A 17590-nucleotide genomic window follows, 5' to 3' on the forward strand; every position below is an offset into this window, starting at 1 on the left:
GGGACCGAGGCTGCCGAACACAGCAAGCGGGGCACGAGTGGCTGCGTGAGACAGGAGCCAGAGGGAGCGGCCATCCTCTGCTCTCTCCTCGACAACACGACAGGCTGTACCCACGTCCTGGCTTTCTGCTGCTGCTTTGACGGGTGTGTGTCCCCAGTGGCTTCAGAGCAGTGTCATTTTCTACGTCTGGAAACGTTTACAAACCCGGTCCGTTGGCCCCAGTGATGTGCGAACTTGCTTCTCAGGAACCCCACATCGTTCCTCCTGGTGGTGATGGGAATCAGAGATGTGGGGGCAGGAAGGCCCCGGCCTACTGGCCCAATGCTGCCACGCTCTAGTTCAGCAAAGCCCTGCACACACTTTCCTCTCCGAGGCAGGCTCAGCTGGGACGCCTCCGGCCCGCCCCAGTACGGCGGACACAGCTTCCAGTGTTCTGCCGGCCAAAGCCACAGTAAGGGAGCACCAGAGGGCCCGGTCGGGCTCCTGTGACCTCCGCCCAGCCCCCTCTCTCGATTCTAGCCACAGGCCTCTGCTCAAGCTCCTCAAACTATGGGACTCGGGGCATGTGGAGCCCCGGGAGAAGGAGCCGCACCTCAACAAGAGCGTTTTGGGGAACGAGCTGACTCCCAAGTCACGCGTTCATCTTAACAAAGTTACGGTGCTCGGGGGCTGCTGGGGATGCCCTCCCCTTCCAGGCTCCCGTAAGTGGCACCCAAATTGCACACATCTCTGAAAATGCTTTAAAAGGGGAACATCCACGGCCTTTCTCCCCATCTAATTTCTCGCACACATTTATGTGATTAATTTCAGTTTCTTAAAATCTAACACCTTGGAACCCCAGCTCTGCTCATGAGTAATTATTTATAAACAGTGTCATAAAAGGCTGCTTGACTGCCAAGAGTAATCAACTTCTTCAAACCACTTCAAAGGAAATCAAAAAACCTTTCCATCCACAGATCCTTTTGAGGTTTAACTAGGAGCATGATTTAAAATTCACAAGAAAACCCTTAGGTATTGGAGCTCTAATACACAGCTTTCTTGGACAAACGTTTGATAAAAAACGCAACATACCATTATATACACCATCACCTGCTTTAATATTGCCCAGGGCTACTGTAAATGCTCACTTTGTACTAAATCTGCTTTTCTCGAGGCGAAGGGGATGCCAGCCATGTGCCGGGGGCTCCCCTCATTCCCTCATGTGCGTGCTCACCGGGGTGAGTCCGGAGCCTTCTTTTGGTCTACACTAGCCACCGCCCACATGAGCCCCTGCCCGCCCCACCCCGTGCCCAGGAAGCAGAAGCGCTGAGCGCCCAGCTTCCAGGAAACACGGGCCGCTGCGTGGCTGGAAGGAGGCAAGACAGCCTCCCTCACTAGCCCAGGGAGGCAGAACCGCTCACTGGACCTCAGAGGGCCTCCCCTTGTCCATTGTCCTCCTCCAGAACACACAAGAGAACACTCACAAAAGCATGCCCTTCTGCCCAGCCTCCCCTCCTTCCCCCATGTCCTGCCTCACTTGTGGGTGGACACCTGGGCACGGGGAGGAAACCTGCAGATGTCCCTCTCTGTTCTTCACCTAAGCGGTTGGGCCTTGAGCAAACAGGGCAAAGAGATTCCAACGTCCCTGAGAGCTGCCAGCCCCGGGCCTGGCAGAGGCGGTGGAGGCCTGTGGGGACAAATCCACCCCCCAAAACAGTGGTTACTGGGATCCGATGCCTCTACTCCCGGAGAGAGCATCGGGCCAAACACCTTGGCCCTAGCTATTGAGGAGGGCAGGAGGCCGGCCCCCTGCTAGAGCCAGACGACGCAGGTCTGGGTTCTTCGCCCCCGCCTGGGAGCGAACAGGGCAGGTGCAGCATGGAGAAGGAATGGAGGCTCCGCGGCGGGCGGAGGAGGCTGTAAGGCCGGCCCCCAACGGCGTCGGCCGCACCGAGTCTAAAACAGAAAGATGGTGGGGAAGTGAAGTTCGACGCTGAAGATTACACGTGCGCACAGAGGGGCAGGATTAAATATAATGAGAATCTGCCTTGAATTTCGGCTCTTGAATTTCCGGCTTCAGGCTGGCGGTGTGAGGACACGGGACACGGCACACGTGGCCCAAAGTGAATCTTTCAAGCCAGCAGGACAGAGCGGTGCCGCGGCCCGGCTCCTGAGAGTTCAGATGGTTGTGTTATTACCAGGCACAGTTTTTAACTCAGAAGGATCTTGTGAAGGGTCACGGGTGGGAACTCCCACGCCCTGTCGTGGGCGGGGGGGTGGGGGGGTGGGGGGGTGGGGGTCAAGGCCTTCCCAGTCCCGCAGCCGGGCCAGTGCCTGGGGTGTCCCCCCGCAGCTGCCATCCTGACGTCCGCAGCCTCCAGCCCAGTTACCCCAGCGCGCCCAGGTTACAAACGAGGAAGCTGAGGCCCAGACGGAACAATGCTCTCTCGCTGTCTCTCTACAGTCTGGCAGGAGTCGGGGCGATCGGGGAACCGGCGGAGCCCTGGCGGAGGCCTGGCAGGAAGCGGGGGCACTTCCCTGAACTCACGTTCACATGACGTTAGCTCTTGGTCTGCTCCCATTTTTTTTTTTTACCTTGACCTTGCTTTTAACTCCTGCTTTGCTTTCTCTTCACTTTCGCTTCTGCTGTAACCTTGCTTTGCCCTGTGATGCGTTGGTGCTGATACAAGAGAGCCCAACACGGTGGGCGGGCTGCTCCCAGCGGCCCGCAGACAACACCGAGCCCCCCCGTCCAGACTCGGGGTCGGGGAGGAGGTGGGAAGGCAGACACATCCGTCTCCGGCGGGGGAGGCCCGGCTGGTGAGCTTCGGTCTGCGGCCGGACGCCCGGGAAGGAAGGTGGCCTAACCGCCACCCGCACCCTGGTGCCATGTGATACACAGCCAACCGGAGAACAGAGGCCTCTTAGAGAGTCTCTGTGGGGCAGAGCGAGTCCCACCAGGAACACACGGTGGCCGGGTGGGCAGCTCAAGAGGGTGGTGCTCCCGGCCCACGGGTGCCCACGGCTCTGTCTGCACCCGGGGCATGTGGGCTCACAGCCAACGTCAACTCTCCATTCTGCCTACCCAGAGAACCACACAGGGGCACCGCTGTGCTCTCCGTGAGCCACTCTGCTTAGGTTGGCGAAACGGCACTGGGACCCAGGCAGCCCCTCGCTCCGATGCTCTGCGGCCAAGCCTGGAACCGCGTCAGGATCGGCGGGCGGGGGGCACGCCGGAAAGGCCAGGCGTGCGTGGTGCTCCTGTAGGCCTGGAGTGTCCTCTCTCTCACCTTCTTCCGTTGTTGTGTCTTGATGCATCCTTTCTCATCTCAGGCCTGTGGGCCCCACCACAGGGCATCTCAGGCCTCTGCCCTTCTCGGCTGCGCCAAGCACTAATTTCACTGGCGAGCCGGTATCTCCTTCAAAGCGGCCAGTGCTCCAGTGAAAAGAAACATCAAAGCTCGCAGACACCAGTTCTCCCTGACAGCTCACACAGGATGGGAATGATCCTCCACTTGGCAAATCGACCGTGGAATGGAGCGCCCCTCTCTTCTCTCTGGTTCTGGGCCCTGGCTTTGGGTCTAGCCGACCTGCACTTGGGCCAAGAGTTGGGGAACTCTGGCACACACTAACGGGCACCAGCGATGAGACCATCAGGAAAACCCGAGTGCTGCATGTCTAGGTGGACCGGAAACCAGATTTACACCTGACATGTGGAGCGATCACAGAGTTTAAAGCCAACAGGCGAGATCAGATGGGGCACACGAAAGCATTAATAATTGATTCCATGGGCCTTTCGGAGGTTTTCGTTTTAGAAACTTGGCAAGAGAACTTTCCAGCCGTGCCCCCAAAAGGAATTAAGTCATTTTTCAATGAGCCACCACCCCAAGTTGCCAAAACCCCTCCCTTCAGACACAGGGAGGGCAGAGTGGTTCATAGCGGTTGGGCAGGAGCGGGGATGGGGGAGGGGAGGTAATGGGAGAGGAGGCTCGTCAAGTGCTCACCGTTATTGTTGTCTCGTTGCAAGTGACTGATCATGAACAGGATGGGGTCCTTGGGCTGGTGGATCAGGAGCTGCTCCAGCATGTTCTGTGGGCACAGGGCAGACACCCAGGTGGTTAACACCTGCATGGGCACCAAGGGACCTGGGCTCAGGTGGCCCAGCGCCCTGGTCGCTACCGATACCGGCTATGGGGCCCGATCTCTCCACTGCACCCACCAAACAGGCCTGCAACTTGGAACCCAGCCCCTGCTACAGCTGGATCTGCTTCGATCCCCATGAGCAGAGGAATGAGGGAAGGGTCGTGCGGGTATCACAGAGGCACATGGAGGGACCACATCCCAGACTCAGAGCAGGCAGGCCCAGCCAGGGTCCTCTCACCTCAGTCCCTCGGTGCTCCCCGGACCAGCCTTCTCTCAGTTCACCTCCTTCTCCTTCACCATGTTCATTTGCCCCGAGCCTTAGCAGATACTGTTCCCTCATCTTGGAACACTGTTCCCCACATCCTCAGGTCTCAACGGAAACACACACCCCCGATCACACTCACTAGATCAATCCTGTCCTATGCTCCTGCAGTCCCCTACATCCATTATTGCCGCACCCTTGTCTCAGCGCTGGGCACACAGTAGGTGCCCAATGCCAAGGTCTGCCGGGTGACATGGTCATCACTGCTCCCTGTGTTCCTCCAGAGCGGGGCAGTATATTTACCAGCCAGAATATTTACTATCCTGGGATAGTCTGGCCATTTAATTCCAAGGAAAACCAGCTTCCATGGTTCCACAACAAGAGACACAGAAGTGAACTAGGTAGCGGATAGGAGCTGGGCCGGCACCGTTAAAGAGCCTCCATCAGGGACAACCAGGGAGGGGCTTTTGCCTTTCAGGGGCAGAGGACGTGTGCCGCGGATGAGAGCACGCAGCTCTGAGAAGCCCCAGCTCTGCTCTGCACCCCGCCAGCAAGTGTCTTCCCTTCTCTGAGCCTCAGCTTCCCCAGCTGGTGGAGTCCCAACGGGACTAGCTGACCCTCACGGCTGACATGGTGGGAGATGATGTTGGTTGTGTCACAGATGAGTGTTTTTAATTTCACTTTAAATAGCTATGTACCTAATGTGTGCTAGAAAACCTACGATTTCAAGGATATAGCTCAAGAAGAGGTAATATTACTTAATTTTTTAAAGTGGGTTGATTTAAAGAAGTGATCAAGTTAGGGGCGCCTGGGTGGCCTGGTCGGTTAAGCACGAGACTTCAGCTCAGGTCATGATATTGTGGTTTGTGAGTTTGAGCCCCACATGGGGCTCTGTGCTGACAGGGCAGAGCCTGCTCGGGGTATCCCGTCTCCCTCGCTCTCTGCCCCTCCCCTGCTCATGCTCACAGTCTCTGTCTCTGTCTCTCTCAAAAATAAATAAACATTTAAAAATGATTAGGTTAAAGCGGAGGAACATGGTGATAAAATTTCACGGAATAATACACCAAAAAGAAAGAAGTGCGGGTAAAAATGGACGAACCCCAAGTAAGGACTGCCGCGGCCTAGTTAATTGTCTTGGACAAATGTCAATGTCCCAGAGTTATGTTAGATAGCATTACGGGGCGAGGAGTTGGGGAAGGGTACATCAGAACTCTGTACTATCTTTGTAACATCCTGAGGGTCTAACATTGTTTTAAAAAGTAGTGAAAACCATGGAGGGAATGCAGAAATGACTAAGGACTGGAAATACTGACTAGGAGCTTTTTCAGGCTGCTCCTTCCAACAATCAAGCTGAGCTCCACCAGGTTCTCTAGAACAGACCACAATACCCCCAGGAGCTGGCCCCACTCTGCCCACCAGCCAGTGACTTGTAACTCAGCTAGCCATTTTCTTTTCTTGGCTTGGCCACTCAGTTGCAGAAAAATCTCTCTGCCTCTTTCAGTTGACCCTTTCCAAAGGAAGCATATGTTTGCTGGAGAGATGGAGACTCGGGGTGGGTAGTCTGATCTCTGCTCTCACGTGCGCGGGTCAGAGGCTCAAATGAGCACAAGCGTCACCACAGTGGTGCCTCTGGGGACAGGGTATACGTGGAGGGGCAAATGCTCTAGAAACTGGGCTCCAGCTTCCCTTTGGCCCTCAGGACCTCTGAGTGGCAGAGAGTTCTTCCAGTCCAGCTCCTGAAAGCCTCTGCCTCCAGGAGGTGCAGAAGGCAACCAGAAGGGGCAGGGCTTTGCCAAAGGTCATACAGGGGATGAGGGCCCAGTCGGGTCAGAAACCCAGGATGAGAGGCTGGGAGCTGCTGGGAACTCCTGACCCGAATGAAGAAGGGACATGTGGGAAATGCTCCTGTCCGAACCATAGGCCACAGGGCTGCTGTCCCAGGAGGTGGCCATCTCAGGGGACGGTGAGGTCACCTTGAACTCGGACACTCCCCAGCTCAGAAACCAACACGGCAGACGGACTGGGGACTGTTAGCGCCGAGGGGCCCCCTTGAAGATCAGCTCTTGCAACCCAACATTTCATAGCTTCGAGAAAAGGAAAGAATGGGACTTGGTCCAGGTCATTGGGCGAGCTGGCGCGGAGCCATGACCAAAACCTGACCGGGTGGGCTGCCCCCTTTCTTCCCTCCTGGGTCCGCAGGACAGGGGCAGGGGGCGTCCTCCGACCGAGGCATCTCTCAGGGTCCCAGCGGTACAGGAGTCAGACACCCACCCATCCCCCCCAGCAGCGGGGTCGCAGCCGCGCACTGCTACCGCGACAGAGGCTCCCGCTGGCGTCCGGTGTCGCGACAGGGCGGGGCTGCCCGGGTCACCTGCATCAGCTCGAATATGTGGTTCGCCTCCCCGTATTGGGGCATTTCCGGGGGTATGCGGTGAGGGGCGGTGGTCGCGTCCATGCCTCCGTGCGGCGCGCCCGCTCCCTGGAGACCGCCGTCGCTAGGGCCGCCGCGGCGCTACGTCATCAGCGCGCGCCCGCTCCCTGGAGACCGCCGTCGCTAGGGCCGCCGCGCCGTCGCGTCATCAGCGCGCGCCCGCGGGGCTCGAACCGGGCCTCGTTCCCGGCTCCGTGGCCCGCGCGCTCAGCTGCGGGGGGCCAGGTGCTTCCCTGGGGGCGGGTGCTTCCCCGTGCCGGCCTCGCACTGCGGTCTGTGCGTCTCAGGAGGTGGCCCTCCAGCCTTCTAGGACCAGAGGTGCCCCCAGGAGGGCCCCAGGTGCCGAGACGCCCAAGGGGCACGTCGGCCCTCCGTGGGGGCGGGAGGCGGGTCGTGCGCTGGTCCCGCCGTCGCGCCCCGACCTGGGCGTTGGGCGCTCCGCGGGCCAGCCCGGCTCTGCTCTCTGGGCCTCAGTTTTCCCACCTTTAAAGCGAGTAGAGGTTGGGGAAGGCTGTGGAAAAGGTAGGGGAGTCCCTGGGGCGGACGGGAAGGCGGGGGCTCGCGGGGCGAGGCAGGGCTGCCACGTGACCCGGTTGCTATGGCACCCGCGGGAACAATCGGGCCCGCGGCCCCGCCCCACCCACCAACCTTCCCGACCCTGGGAAGAGCCCCTCCCGGGCCCCAGACACCCTCGGAGGCACTCGGGTTTCGGGGAGCTCTGTGAGTGAAGGCCGGCCTAGGACCAGTAAGGTTAAAGCGCACCACCCCCCCCCCCTCCGCCGAGCCCTGGGGGGAGGAGGGAAGGGAGCGGAAGGAACCCCGATGCCGCCCCTGGTGGGTGGGACGTGGTGGAGGAAGGAGCACTTCGAATCGCGTCAATCCCCAGCGGGACTGGGGCAGCCTGGTATGGGACGCGGCGCTGAGCTGGGAAATCCAGCTTTTGTCTGTTGCCATTTTTAGAAGGAGCTGCCGGTTTTGAGCTGTGTTCTTAACAAAACTATGGAGTAGGTACATGATGGACGGGGCGTCTGGCTTCTGTGATACAGAATGCCCCGGGTTCGACTCCCGGCTCCACCCGTGTGAGCCTTTTCTGGGCGCCACTTTCCTCCCCTGTGAAGTGGGGATTGTGGAAGGATTCCGTGAGCGCATATGCCTGAAGTACGGGCTCCTGGTGTATATTAAGGGCACAGCGCATCGGGGCTACTATTTAGTAGTAACTTCATTTAATATTTGCACCAGCCCCCAGGAATAAGTACCTTCATTCCCATCTTACAGGTCAGAAATTGGAGGATCAGAATGGTGAACAAACAAATAGTTGACCGTAAGACCTGGGGCAAGTCATTTCCCATGTTTGGGTCTCTTTTCTCATCAGTTGTAGACCATAAAGCGTTAGAATCAGAAGTCCCCTTGATATTCTAATCCAGTCGCCCTTGTTTTATAGATAAAGTGAGGTCCAGAAAGGGGGAAACTCTTGGCCAAGTTCACTCATTAACCAGAGGCAGAGCCAGGGCTGGCGTCTTGACTCCTAGCCAAAAGCCTTTCCCAGCAGCCACTAAGTGCCCAGAGACATGCCCTCCGACTGTAAAAGGCTGCAAATCTGCCTCAAAGCGCGCACACCTTGGTTGGCTTGTCAAAGCCAACTGCAAAGACAGCTGGGAAGAAAAGGAAGCCCCCCCCCCCGCCCCGCCCAAACAAAGAACACAACAATCAAACCTGCAATTTGCACTGGAGAGGTTCAGTTTGCTTCCTGGACATTTCTGAAATGACTTGCCTTTCTCCTCATTTATTTTAAGCCCTAGGCGCTTTTCATACCACGATTTAATCTTCTTTAGCAGCCTGGAAAAATACAAATCAATTAAAGCCTAAAACCTATTGGGTAATCATTTTTTCCTTCCTCCTCCCCCAGATCGAGAAGTGCCTGCACCCTGTGCCTTTCATCCAGACTAATTTGGCTGCAGTAACTCGTTCAAGGGACGATCACTTTGGATAGCTTATTACAGCTCTTCTCACGACATTTCCTGGCGTGCATGTCACAAGTCGCTAGGATCAAGAACCAAGTCAGTTTTGCTCTCAGGGGCTCTTGGGCCACCAGCCAAGGTCGTGCTGTATCCTTGGAGAAGTTGACAGCCCCGGGAAGCCCCGGAGGGTGGCAGGGAGCCAGACACGCAGGGCAGGCCCCTGAACACTAGGGGAGGGGGGAGCAGAGAACAGTCTGTGCAAGTGGAAACGAGGCCCAGGGGTCCAGCTGGTGCGTGACCCCTAGGAGGGCTTGGGCAGCTTTTTGGGCATTCGGTATCCCTTCCACCCCAGCCACCCACTCCCGGCCTTGGGTCAGTCTGATGTCTGGCATGTCTGTCTCTATGGACCGTCACGGAGGGAGGGATCCAAGAGCCCAGACTTTATAAAGTGAGGCAGAGCTGAGTGGGGAATCCGGGCTTGCTCACTTCTAGCGGGGTGACCTCAGCTTCATCGTCTGTCACGTGGGGATCATCAGGTACCGTTCGGAGAGCTGTGGTGAGGATTCCATGCAGGGCCAGGGTTCTCCTAGAGCCCCGTCGATAGTCACTGCCGTGGGGAGGGTTGGGGTGGGTGTTCAGGACCTCACTGCAGGCTGGAGCATGGCTCTCGTCTGCCCCCCGCCACCCACCCACCTCCGTAAAGGACCCTCCTGCAGACCGCACTTAGCCCTTCGGCCCAACGTGCCCATCCCACTGCCCTGCTTCCTTTTCCCTTTGGCAGCGCTCTTATCCACAACACTGTTCGGTGGCTCATCCTTGTTGTCCGCCTCCCACTCTGAAAGATAAATTCCAGGGAAGAGGGGCTTGTCTATTTAGTTCCCTGCCGTGTATATAGCCCAGCACTCAGAATCGGGGCCGGCATACGATAGGCCCTGCAGAAGGGGTGAGTGAACAAACGAATGGAAGCCTGAAGTCCTTCTGACCCCTCTGGCCTTCAGGGGTTCTCGCAGCTCTGCCTGACGCTTGGGGGTTCCCCTGGCCTGCCCTGCCCACTGCCTCCTGCACTCGCTCACAATAGTCCCAGGTCACCCCCTCCTAATGCCCCTCCCCCCTCCTCTCCTCTCCCGGAGCTCAAGCCCTCCGCAGACTCTGCTGCTCTCAGGGTGTGCACCGTGCCTGTTGTGGCCTGCCCCTGCCATTGTGTGCCCACTGTAATCACAGCAGCTTTGGTTGCTCTGACAACCAGGCGCTGCTGCGTTCCGCCTGCGAGTTCCGCCTGCACCTCGCATGGTGCTCGCCCCAAGGCCCGGAGGCTGCGGCCGTTACTTCCCCGTAGCGCATTAGCACTCAGAGGCTCACCCCAAGGCCGGCCGGAAGTAGTGGAACCAAGATCTGAACCCAGGACTATGAATAGAGCTTGGGTTCTTAGCCACCAAGCACAGCTCTGAGCCTTATGGGGAAGGCCAGACTGAAAGCACAACCCCCCCCTCGGCCCCACCCGGAAACCCACCTGTGTGCTGTGCTCTGACCTTTCTTTTTTAGAAGCATTTTTTTTATTAACTTATTTTTTATTTTTTTAAATTTACATCCAGATTAGTTAGCATATAGTGCAACAATGATTTCAGGAGTAGATCCTTAGTGCCCCTTATCCGTTTCGCCCGTCCCCCCTCCCACCACCCCTCCAGCCACCCTCAGTCTCTTCTCCGTATTTATGAGTCTCTTCTGTTTTGTCCCCCTCCCTGTTTTTATATTATTTTTGTTTCCCTTCCCTTATGTTCATCTGTTTTGTCTCTGAAAGTCCTCATATGAGTGAGGTCATATGATTTTTGTCTTTCTCTGACTCTCTAATTTCACTTAGCATAATACCGTCCAGTTCCAGCCACGTAGTTGCAAATGGCAAGATTTCATTCTTTTTGATGGCCGAGTAATACTCCATCGTATATATAGACCACATCTTCTTTCTCCATTCTTCCATCAGTAGACATTTGGGCTCTTTCCATCCTTCGGCTATCATCGATAGTGCTGCTATAGACATGGGGGTGCATGTGCCCCTTCGAAACAGCACACCTGTATCCCGTGGATAAATTGTGCTCTGACTTTTCTACGTCTTCAACCCCCAAGTCACTTGTAAGCCCTGGGCCCAGACCAGGCAAGGCGAGTCATGTGAAGGGGTGCCCCAAACTCCAATAATCAAGGCAAATCACATTTAAAAACATCAAAATCCATGCAAAGTCCACTTCTGTCGCCAAAAATGTAAAGACGGGATCAGTTTTACTCATTCCTTCTGCCTCGGGCTCCAGTATGGCACAGCCCCAGACCCCATCCCGTCTTTAAAATCCTGACGCTTTGCGGCCTCCTCTTTGGTGTTAACTTTTATTTCTTTAAATAGCACGTTAAATGTTTTTCCCTCGCTCGGCTGCTGGGTTTTCTGGTGCCTCACCCTGGCCCAGGCCCCCACCGCACCCCCCCAACCCCGGCGCCCCTTCCCACTTGCCCACTTCCGGCAGGGGGCTGAGTGGGCAGGAAACCAGTGTCCTGCCCGGCCCGGGACCAGGCCCACCCCCCTGAAGCCGCAGCCAGTGCGAGCAAACACAGGCACTGTGGCTCCCAGGGGTGGCCTGGGCACTGCGGCTGAATGCACTGTGTTGTATTTACAGTAGGCCTGCTGAGGTCCTGGGGTGCCATCGTCCGGGCCTAACCCGCACAGGTCAGCTCCCAGCCCTCCCCAAGTTCTCGGAGTTGCCGCTCCCGTCGCGTCCTGGAGGCCAACTTCTGATCTGCCCTTGCGTTTCCTTTCGTCCCTCTTTTTGCCACAGAGATGCCCTCCCTGCTCCAGCCCTGCTCTGGGCTCAGGATGCGGAGGCCGACACAGTGGAGGGAAATGCCTCCCGTCTCCCTCGGGCCTCCTCCTCTCCGCCTGGGTGGGGCCTCCCAGGAAGCCTGGAGCGTGTTCTTCCGCACCCCTGCCCTTGCCAGGTGTCCCGGCCCCTTGCGCCCGCCACCACCCCTGGCCTTGGCTTGGCCTCCTCCGACCCGTTCACACGGAGCACGTCTGGCGCCGTGGGTGTGGGTGTGGGTGGGCGTCCACAGTGTGGAGGAATCCTTGGCCACACTTGAGGGAAGGAAGTCATGGTTCGTGGCAAAGAACGTGTCCTTGGAGGGAAAAGGGACTTGGGTCCTGGATCGCCTGGGGGATCTGGAGTGAGTGCAGGAGGGAGGGGGGACGCCGAGAGGGGCCGTGGGCATGCCGGTCTGACACTCCAGAGCGGGGTCTGCAATCTGGGGCCTCATCGCTGTGTTCTCCGCCCCCCCCCCCCCCCCCGCCCTGGCAGATTCTCGTCCTCCCGTAAATGACCGCTGAGGAAGACCATGAATGAGACGAAGGAGTCCCTGCGAGGCATCGAGCAGAAGTACAAGCTCTTCCAGCAGCAACAGTTCACGTTCATCGCTGCTCTGCAGCACTGCAGGGAGAACGCCCACGACAAGATCCGGCCCATCTCCAGCATCGCACAGGTGGCGCCTCGTGGGCTGGCGGGCGGTGGGGCCGGGCTCTTGGGGACCTGCCGGGCCCAGCGACTCCTGGGCGACACCTTGCACGGAGGGTGAAACGGCTGAGGCCCGGAGAGGGCAGGCGTGTCTGTGCCGGGATCAGGACTCAGATCCTGACGAGGCGGGAACGGGCCCTTCGTTCCCTCACCACATATGTGAGTAAATACCAAAGCGGGCTGGAGACTCTGCCGGCCAGGGTTCGGGTCCCGGCTCAGCCACACGCCCCCTCTGTGACCTTGGGCCAGTGAGTCACCTCTCTGTGCCCCAGCTGCCTCATCTGGAAAAGACGGGGTGTGCGGATTTAAGGGGCTCGTGAGGGAGCCGCTCAGCCAGTGTCTGACGCCCGTGGTCCCAGCAGTGGGATCCCACTGGGGTTTGAGAAACCGACCCGCCAAGCACCTCGCGCCTCCCGTTTGCAGACATTGTCACCTGACCCGGGTCTCCCTGTGAGTTAGCTGCCACCCCAGTTTGCGGGACCTGGAGCCCTGGAGACGGAGCTCGCCCTCCAGGAAGGAGCACACACCTAAGTGGGACCCCCTCCCGCCGCCGGCCGCCGGGAGTCGGCTTCTGGAAGGCCAGCTGCTCACAGCGCTGGCGGGGCGTGGGGACCAGGGCTCAGAACCGCTTAGGAGAAGCACACAGGCCCCAGAGATAGCAACCCCTGCTGGCAACATCCTTCAACAAAAACCCTCCCTTCCGCTGTGCGTGAATATTCCTCCCAGATCTTTAACGTGAGAAATTTTAAACCTACAGAAAATACCCTCTTTCCCCTGAACCGTGTAGTTGTAAATCAGGCTCAGACTTCCAGGGAGGGGCACGGCCGGGTTTTCAGCGTCAGGATGGAGCATGTGAGACCCCTCCCCACAGCCGCGGCTCAGAATCTACGGGAGCCAGAGTGACCCCGCCCCTCAGACGCACAGGGGCGTGGCCTTCTCACCCAAGGTTCAACGAAGGGCGTGACCCCGCCCCTCAGACGCACAGGGGCGTGGCCTTCTCACCCTAGTTCAACGAAGGGCCGCGACAAACGGTGGCCCCAGGCTCCGACTCTGCCTGTGAAGTGTCGATTCTCGGCCCTCACCTGGCACCCCCCCCACCCCACCCCCACCCCCGGACCTGGGTCATCCAAAGGTGACCTGCCCACACACACCTGGTAGCGCAGGGACTCTGCTCTGTTGTAGTTACACCGGCTGGCAGGCTCCTCCCCGCCCTCCTCGGGTCCCCCGGCGGCTGTCAGAGCCTCTCCCCCTTCACAAAGCTGCTGTTCTTGGAAGGAGCCATTCGGATCATTTGGGAAGACGTCCCTGAGCAACTGAAAGGCAGCTTGGAGGAGGGAGGGGAGGCCCCCGGCGGGGACCGGGAGGGGAGGGGAAGCGTTCGTGAAATGGGCCAGATATTCCCGCGGGCACCAGGCTTGTAGGCTTCAGGTGGGGGTGTTGGCAGACCCAGCCTGCCCAGCGCTCTCGGGGTGCCTGGGACACGCAGTGACATTAACTGTACGTAGTGGCCTGTGAGTCCACATGCATCAATGTGCCTGCATCTCCCCTGTGACTCTGGGAGGGTACGAGGAGCTGGGGGAGGGGGGGGGCGGGGAACGCTCCTGGATGTTTGGTCCCCAAACCAGCTGGGGGCCGGTGGTACCTCCTGAGCTCCCCCCACCTGGCCCCTGCAGGTGCAGAGCTACATGGAACATTACTGCAACAACTCCACGGACCGGCGCATTCTGCTCATGTTCCTGGACATCTGCACAGAGCTAAGCAGGCTGTGCCAGAACTTCGAGGCCCTGCACTCTGGCACCCCGGTCACCAACAACCTGCTCGAGAAGTGCAAATCCCTGGTTAGCCAAAGCAATGACCTAAGCAGCCTGCGAGTGAAGTAAGTGGCTTCTGGGCCTGTCCCGGAGGCGTCAGCAGCATGTGAACGTGGGGAGGGCGGTGGGGTGAGGATGGGAGGGAGCGGTCCCACAGGAAGGACACTTCTCTCCAGAGGACAGGAATGTCGGGACTGATGGGTCTTGTGGCTACTGTCCAGCACCGCCCCCCGCCCCGAGGTGGGGAACCTGAGGCCCACCGATGTACCCAAAGGGCCAACCCAACAAATCCTCTTACCGAAAACAAGGGACGCTGAGGCCCCACATACAGTGAGACACAGACGAGCCAGCACCGGGCAAGGGGAGGGGGAGTCACAGAGCAGATGTTCCCAGAAGCCCACGGAGAAGCGGGACTTCTGGAGCCCGTCCCTGTGGGCATCTGGGCCTCAGCACCGCCCAGTGTGGCTCCCTCATCCCGAGCCCTGGGGAGTCCTCAGCACAAAGCACCGTATTCTGGAGGATGCTGTTTAGTTACTGGGAATAAGGAGAGTCGGAGGGACTAAGCACATTTTGGAGCCGTTACGGCTTTCCACGGCCCCTAATCCGGGTCTCTACGACCACAGGCCAGTGGTTCAAGAATCTTGTCTTGAACCTATGCCTGGCATAGAGATGCCAGGACTACCTACGGTCCGTGGCCCCGCGAGCCCGCCGAGCCACAGCGTCCGGAACCTCCCTGGGGATTGTAATGTGTGGTCAGGATTAGACAGTGCCCCGGTCTGGAAGAGCCCCCTCTTGCCACCCTGCAGGTACCCTCACGATGTGGTGAACCACCTCAGCTGTGACGAGGCTAGGAACCATTACGGAGGCGTTGTCAGCCTCATCCCCATGGTCCTAGACTTGATGAAAGAATGGATCGCCCACTCGGAGAAGCTGCCCCGCAAAGCTGTGCAGCACGTGAGTGAGCCCCAGGCACGCCAGGAAGCCACCGCAGCAGCCGCTCCGCCTTCCCGGACCATGAGCACCCAGTCTTGGTTAAGAAAACACCAACTTAGGCAACTTACAAAAGACAGCCCCAAACCAAGGGGGAAAGACAAAGGATGTCCAAAACCTCCCTGGAGACCACCTGGCCGGAAGCTGTAACTCAGAGCTGGCGCCCTGCTGAGCCCCGCGTGTTGGGGTGGGGGGGGGGTGCCGACTCTTCACTTGGGCTCCGGTCATGGCAACTGACGAACCCCAAAGGGGACTGCCCAATATACCACTGAGAACCCGTCTCCCTCTCGCTCACTTTTAACTTCTCACCGCTCCACGCCTCTGGGCTTCAGGCTCTGCGCCCGCTTCCAGTGTTGCCGGGAGAGGCTGGCGAGAGCCGGGGCACTGGCCTGCCTAGGCGCTCCGGGAGCTCCAGGCCAGCGCCCTGCCAGGCCCGCCTCTCCAGGCAGAGCCACCAAGCGGGAGGCCACAGGGCTCCTTTCCCGCCGCTGCGGCCACTGTAGGGTCCCTCCGTCCGCCGGGATGCTGGGGGCCGGCGCGGTAAACTTCCTCAGTGTCATTAGGTGTCTGGACCCAAGGGGGAACGAACGTGCCTCTGCTCTCCTTTACTTGGGGGAGGGAGGCCATGAGAGGGGCCGGAAGGACTCTGCGGCTCCCAAGTAAGACAGTCCCTTGGTTTCCGGGGCGCAGTCAAGGCCCTGACATCGTAGCCTGCGTCTCTGGCCTCCGAGCCGCTGGAAGTACTGTCTGACTGTTGGTTTTTTCCCTTCGCAGGGGGCGACTTAGATTCTGTATTCTTGCTTCCTCGGGGGCGACCGTCAAGAATAAAAAATGTTCTCCCACCTGTCTGCCTGCCTTGGTTTCCTGGGACCTCTCCCTTAAAGAAAACTACGCTTATCCTAAGACATCAGAGGACACTGGGCAGTGGGCTCACAAGCAAAACCGCCAGCAAAGAGCAACTGCTAGAGACGGGAGTCTGCTCTCAGGAGGTTGAAGCCACAGCGCCCCCCCCCCCCCCCCCCCCCCCCCCCCCGCCCAGGCCAGCGCGGTAACTCCCGTAGTTAGAACGCACTGGGACGAGAACCCGAATAGGTATCAGGGTTCTGCGACAAAATTAAAAGCTGCCACCTCCCAGTCTTTATCTCAAAGGAGCCGCTTCCGTCGTTAAAATGGTCAGAGCGCACCCATTTCCAGGGACAGCTGGAAACGTATGTTCCAGGGAAGGGACGGTGAGGCGAGGCTGCATCTAACAATTGTTTCAGGTGGTTTCCCGCCTTCTTCCAAACACCTGGTGACATCATGGCGGCCGCCAGCTGCACCGTTTCCTTGACACGCTCACAGAACACAACGGCAAGGCTCAGGGTTGGTAAGCTCTCCGTGATCTCGGTGCCACCTGGGCTCAACCCGACGGCCAGCCAACCCCTTAGGGCGGCAAGCACGCTCCGAGCGCAAGAGGGGACAGCAGCGCGGGCCCAGCAGGCCGTCCGGCCGAGCGGGTCTCGGGGAGAGGGCTCCGATCACGTCTCCCACGGCACCGGGCCACTCTTTGGGGGCAGGCGGGAACGTGAGGCGGATTAAGTAGGATCCGTGGTGGTGTGCCAGGTAACTTTCTAGAACAAAAAGGGTCTGACAGCACCTCCTCCAGCCGCTCGGGGTAACCAACCAAGCCAGACCTGAGGCTTCTGCATCTTTGGGTGGGTCCCAACTCCGCCTAGGAGCCCCTCCGAGGCCAGTACGGGTCACTTCACGTCAACACAGCAGAGTAGTGCAAAACAATAGATTTTTATTTGTTCACAGTTAAACACAAGCAACTGCCTTGACATTTTAGAACATCCTAAGAAGGACAGCAAACCCTTTTGATTCCAACTCCCATTCACTAAGATTGTACCATTTTCTCTTGCAGCTCATGTTTATGGCATCTGACGTGGATTGTTTGACATGCTTTTAAGATCGAGGCGGGAAGGTTTAAACCTTTTGACGAGAGAGGACTTTCTCAAATTTAACTAAAAGCAATCAATTAAAAAAACTTTTTTTTCCACTGATGGGGACCCCTTTAAACTGCAAGTTAGCCACATGTGGTTGATCGTTGATCCATGATTGAGTTATAAAACTAGATTACGTCTTAGCAAAATCTGTTCCTCCGTAATATGCTTATGGTCCGCAGAAGTCTTCTGAAAAGTGATCACTGATTCTTTCTAGTGCAAAATGCCCGGCCGCCTCTTGATAAGCAGAAGTTTCTGCTGCACAGAGCAGCGCGTACCCTCCTGTCCAAACACTGTAGCAAGGTGGGGGAAGGGAGGGGGGCTCAAACTCTCCGGGGTCTCCTCTAAAAGATCTGTTCCAATGCTTCAACTAGTCTACGTATCCCAGAGGGTGGACCATTTGGTAGCAACGGGAAGGGAAGGGGGCAGAGAGCTCCTCTGCCGTCATTCATTGGTTTCAAGGCCAAAAGCGGTCACGGGCACAGGCTT

The 17590-nt window shown here is 58.2% G+C and overlaps 2 protein-coding genes across 15 annotated transcripts in view; one reads left to right on the forward strand and one right to left on the reverse strand.

The window, feature by feature from the left end:
- The window catches only part of AK8 (adenylate kinase 8), a 127833-nt gene extending 120906 nt beyond the window's left edge, over positions 1 to 6927 (reverse strand). The window contains exons 1-2 of one of the 3 annotated variants that reach the window (XM_042965119.1): positions 6756 to 6927; positions 3984 to 4068 (exon numbers count right to left, since the gene is read on the reverse strand). In XM_042965119.1, the coding sequence (XP_042821053.1) occupies positions 3984 to 4068; positions 6756 to 6839 (169 nt within the window). In that variant the 5' untranslated portion in view covers positions 6840 to 6927. Of the gene's footprint in view, positions 1 to 3983; positions 4069 to 6655; positions 6716 to 6755 lie in introns of those variants that run through there. The other 2 variants (XM_042965121.1, XM_042965120.1) reach the window with 2 other exon arrangements.
- A 31-nt stretch (positions 6928 to 6958) lies between these two features.
- Positions 6959 to 15967, forward strand: SPACA9 (sperm acrosome associated 9). 12 transcript variants are annotated; one of them, XM_042965131.1, is made up of 6 exons: positions 7449 to 7560; positions 8722 to 8872; positions 12106 to 12286; positions 13992 to 14194; positions 14936 to 15083; positions 15894 to 15967. In XM_042965131.1, the coding sequence occupies exons 3-6, from the start codon at positions 12143 to 12145 to the stop codon at positions 15903 to 15905; spliced, it is 507 nt and encodes a 168-aa protein (XP_042821065.1). In that variant the 5' UTR covers positions 7449 to 7560; positions 8722 to 8872; positions 12106 to 12142; the 3' UTR covers positions 15906 to 15967. The 12 variants fall into 12 exon arrangements, with proteins under 12 accessions (XP_042821060.1, XP_042821058.1, XP_042821057.1 ...); XM_042965126.1 differs by lacking the exon at positions 7449 to 7560 and adding an exon at positions 6959 to 7040 and having other exon boundaries at positions 14936 to 15967; XM_042965124.1 differs by lacking the exon at positions 7449 to 7560 and adding an exon at positions 7071 to 7154 and having other exon boundaries at positions 14936 to 15967.
- The last annotated feature ends 1623 nt before the right edge of the window (positions 15968 to 17590 follow it).

This window comes from Panthera tigris, chromosome D4 (assembly GCF_018350195.1).
Source record: "Panthera tigris isolate Pti1 chromosome D4, P.tigris_Pti1_mat1.1, whole genome shotgun sequence".
NCBI classification, from domain to species: Eukaryota; Metazoa; Chordata; class Mammalia; order Carnivora; family Felidae; genus Panthera; species Panthera tigris.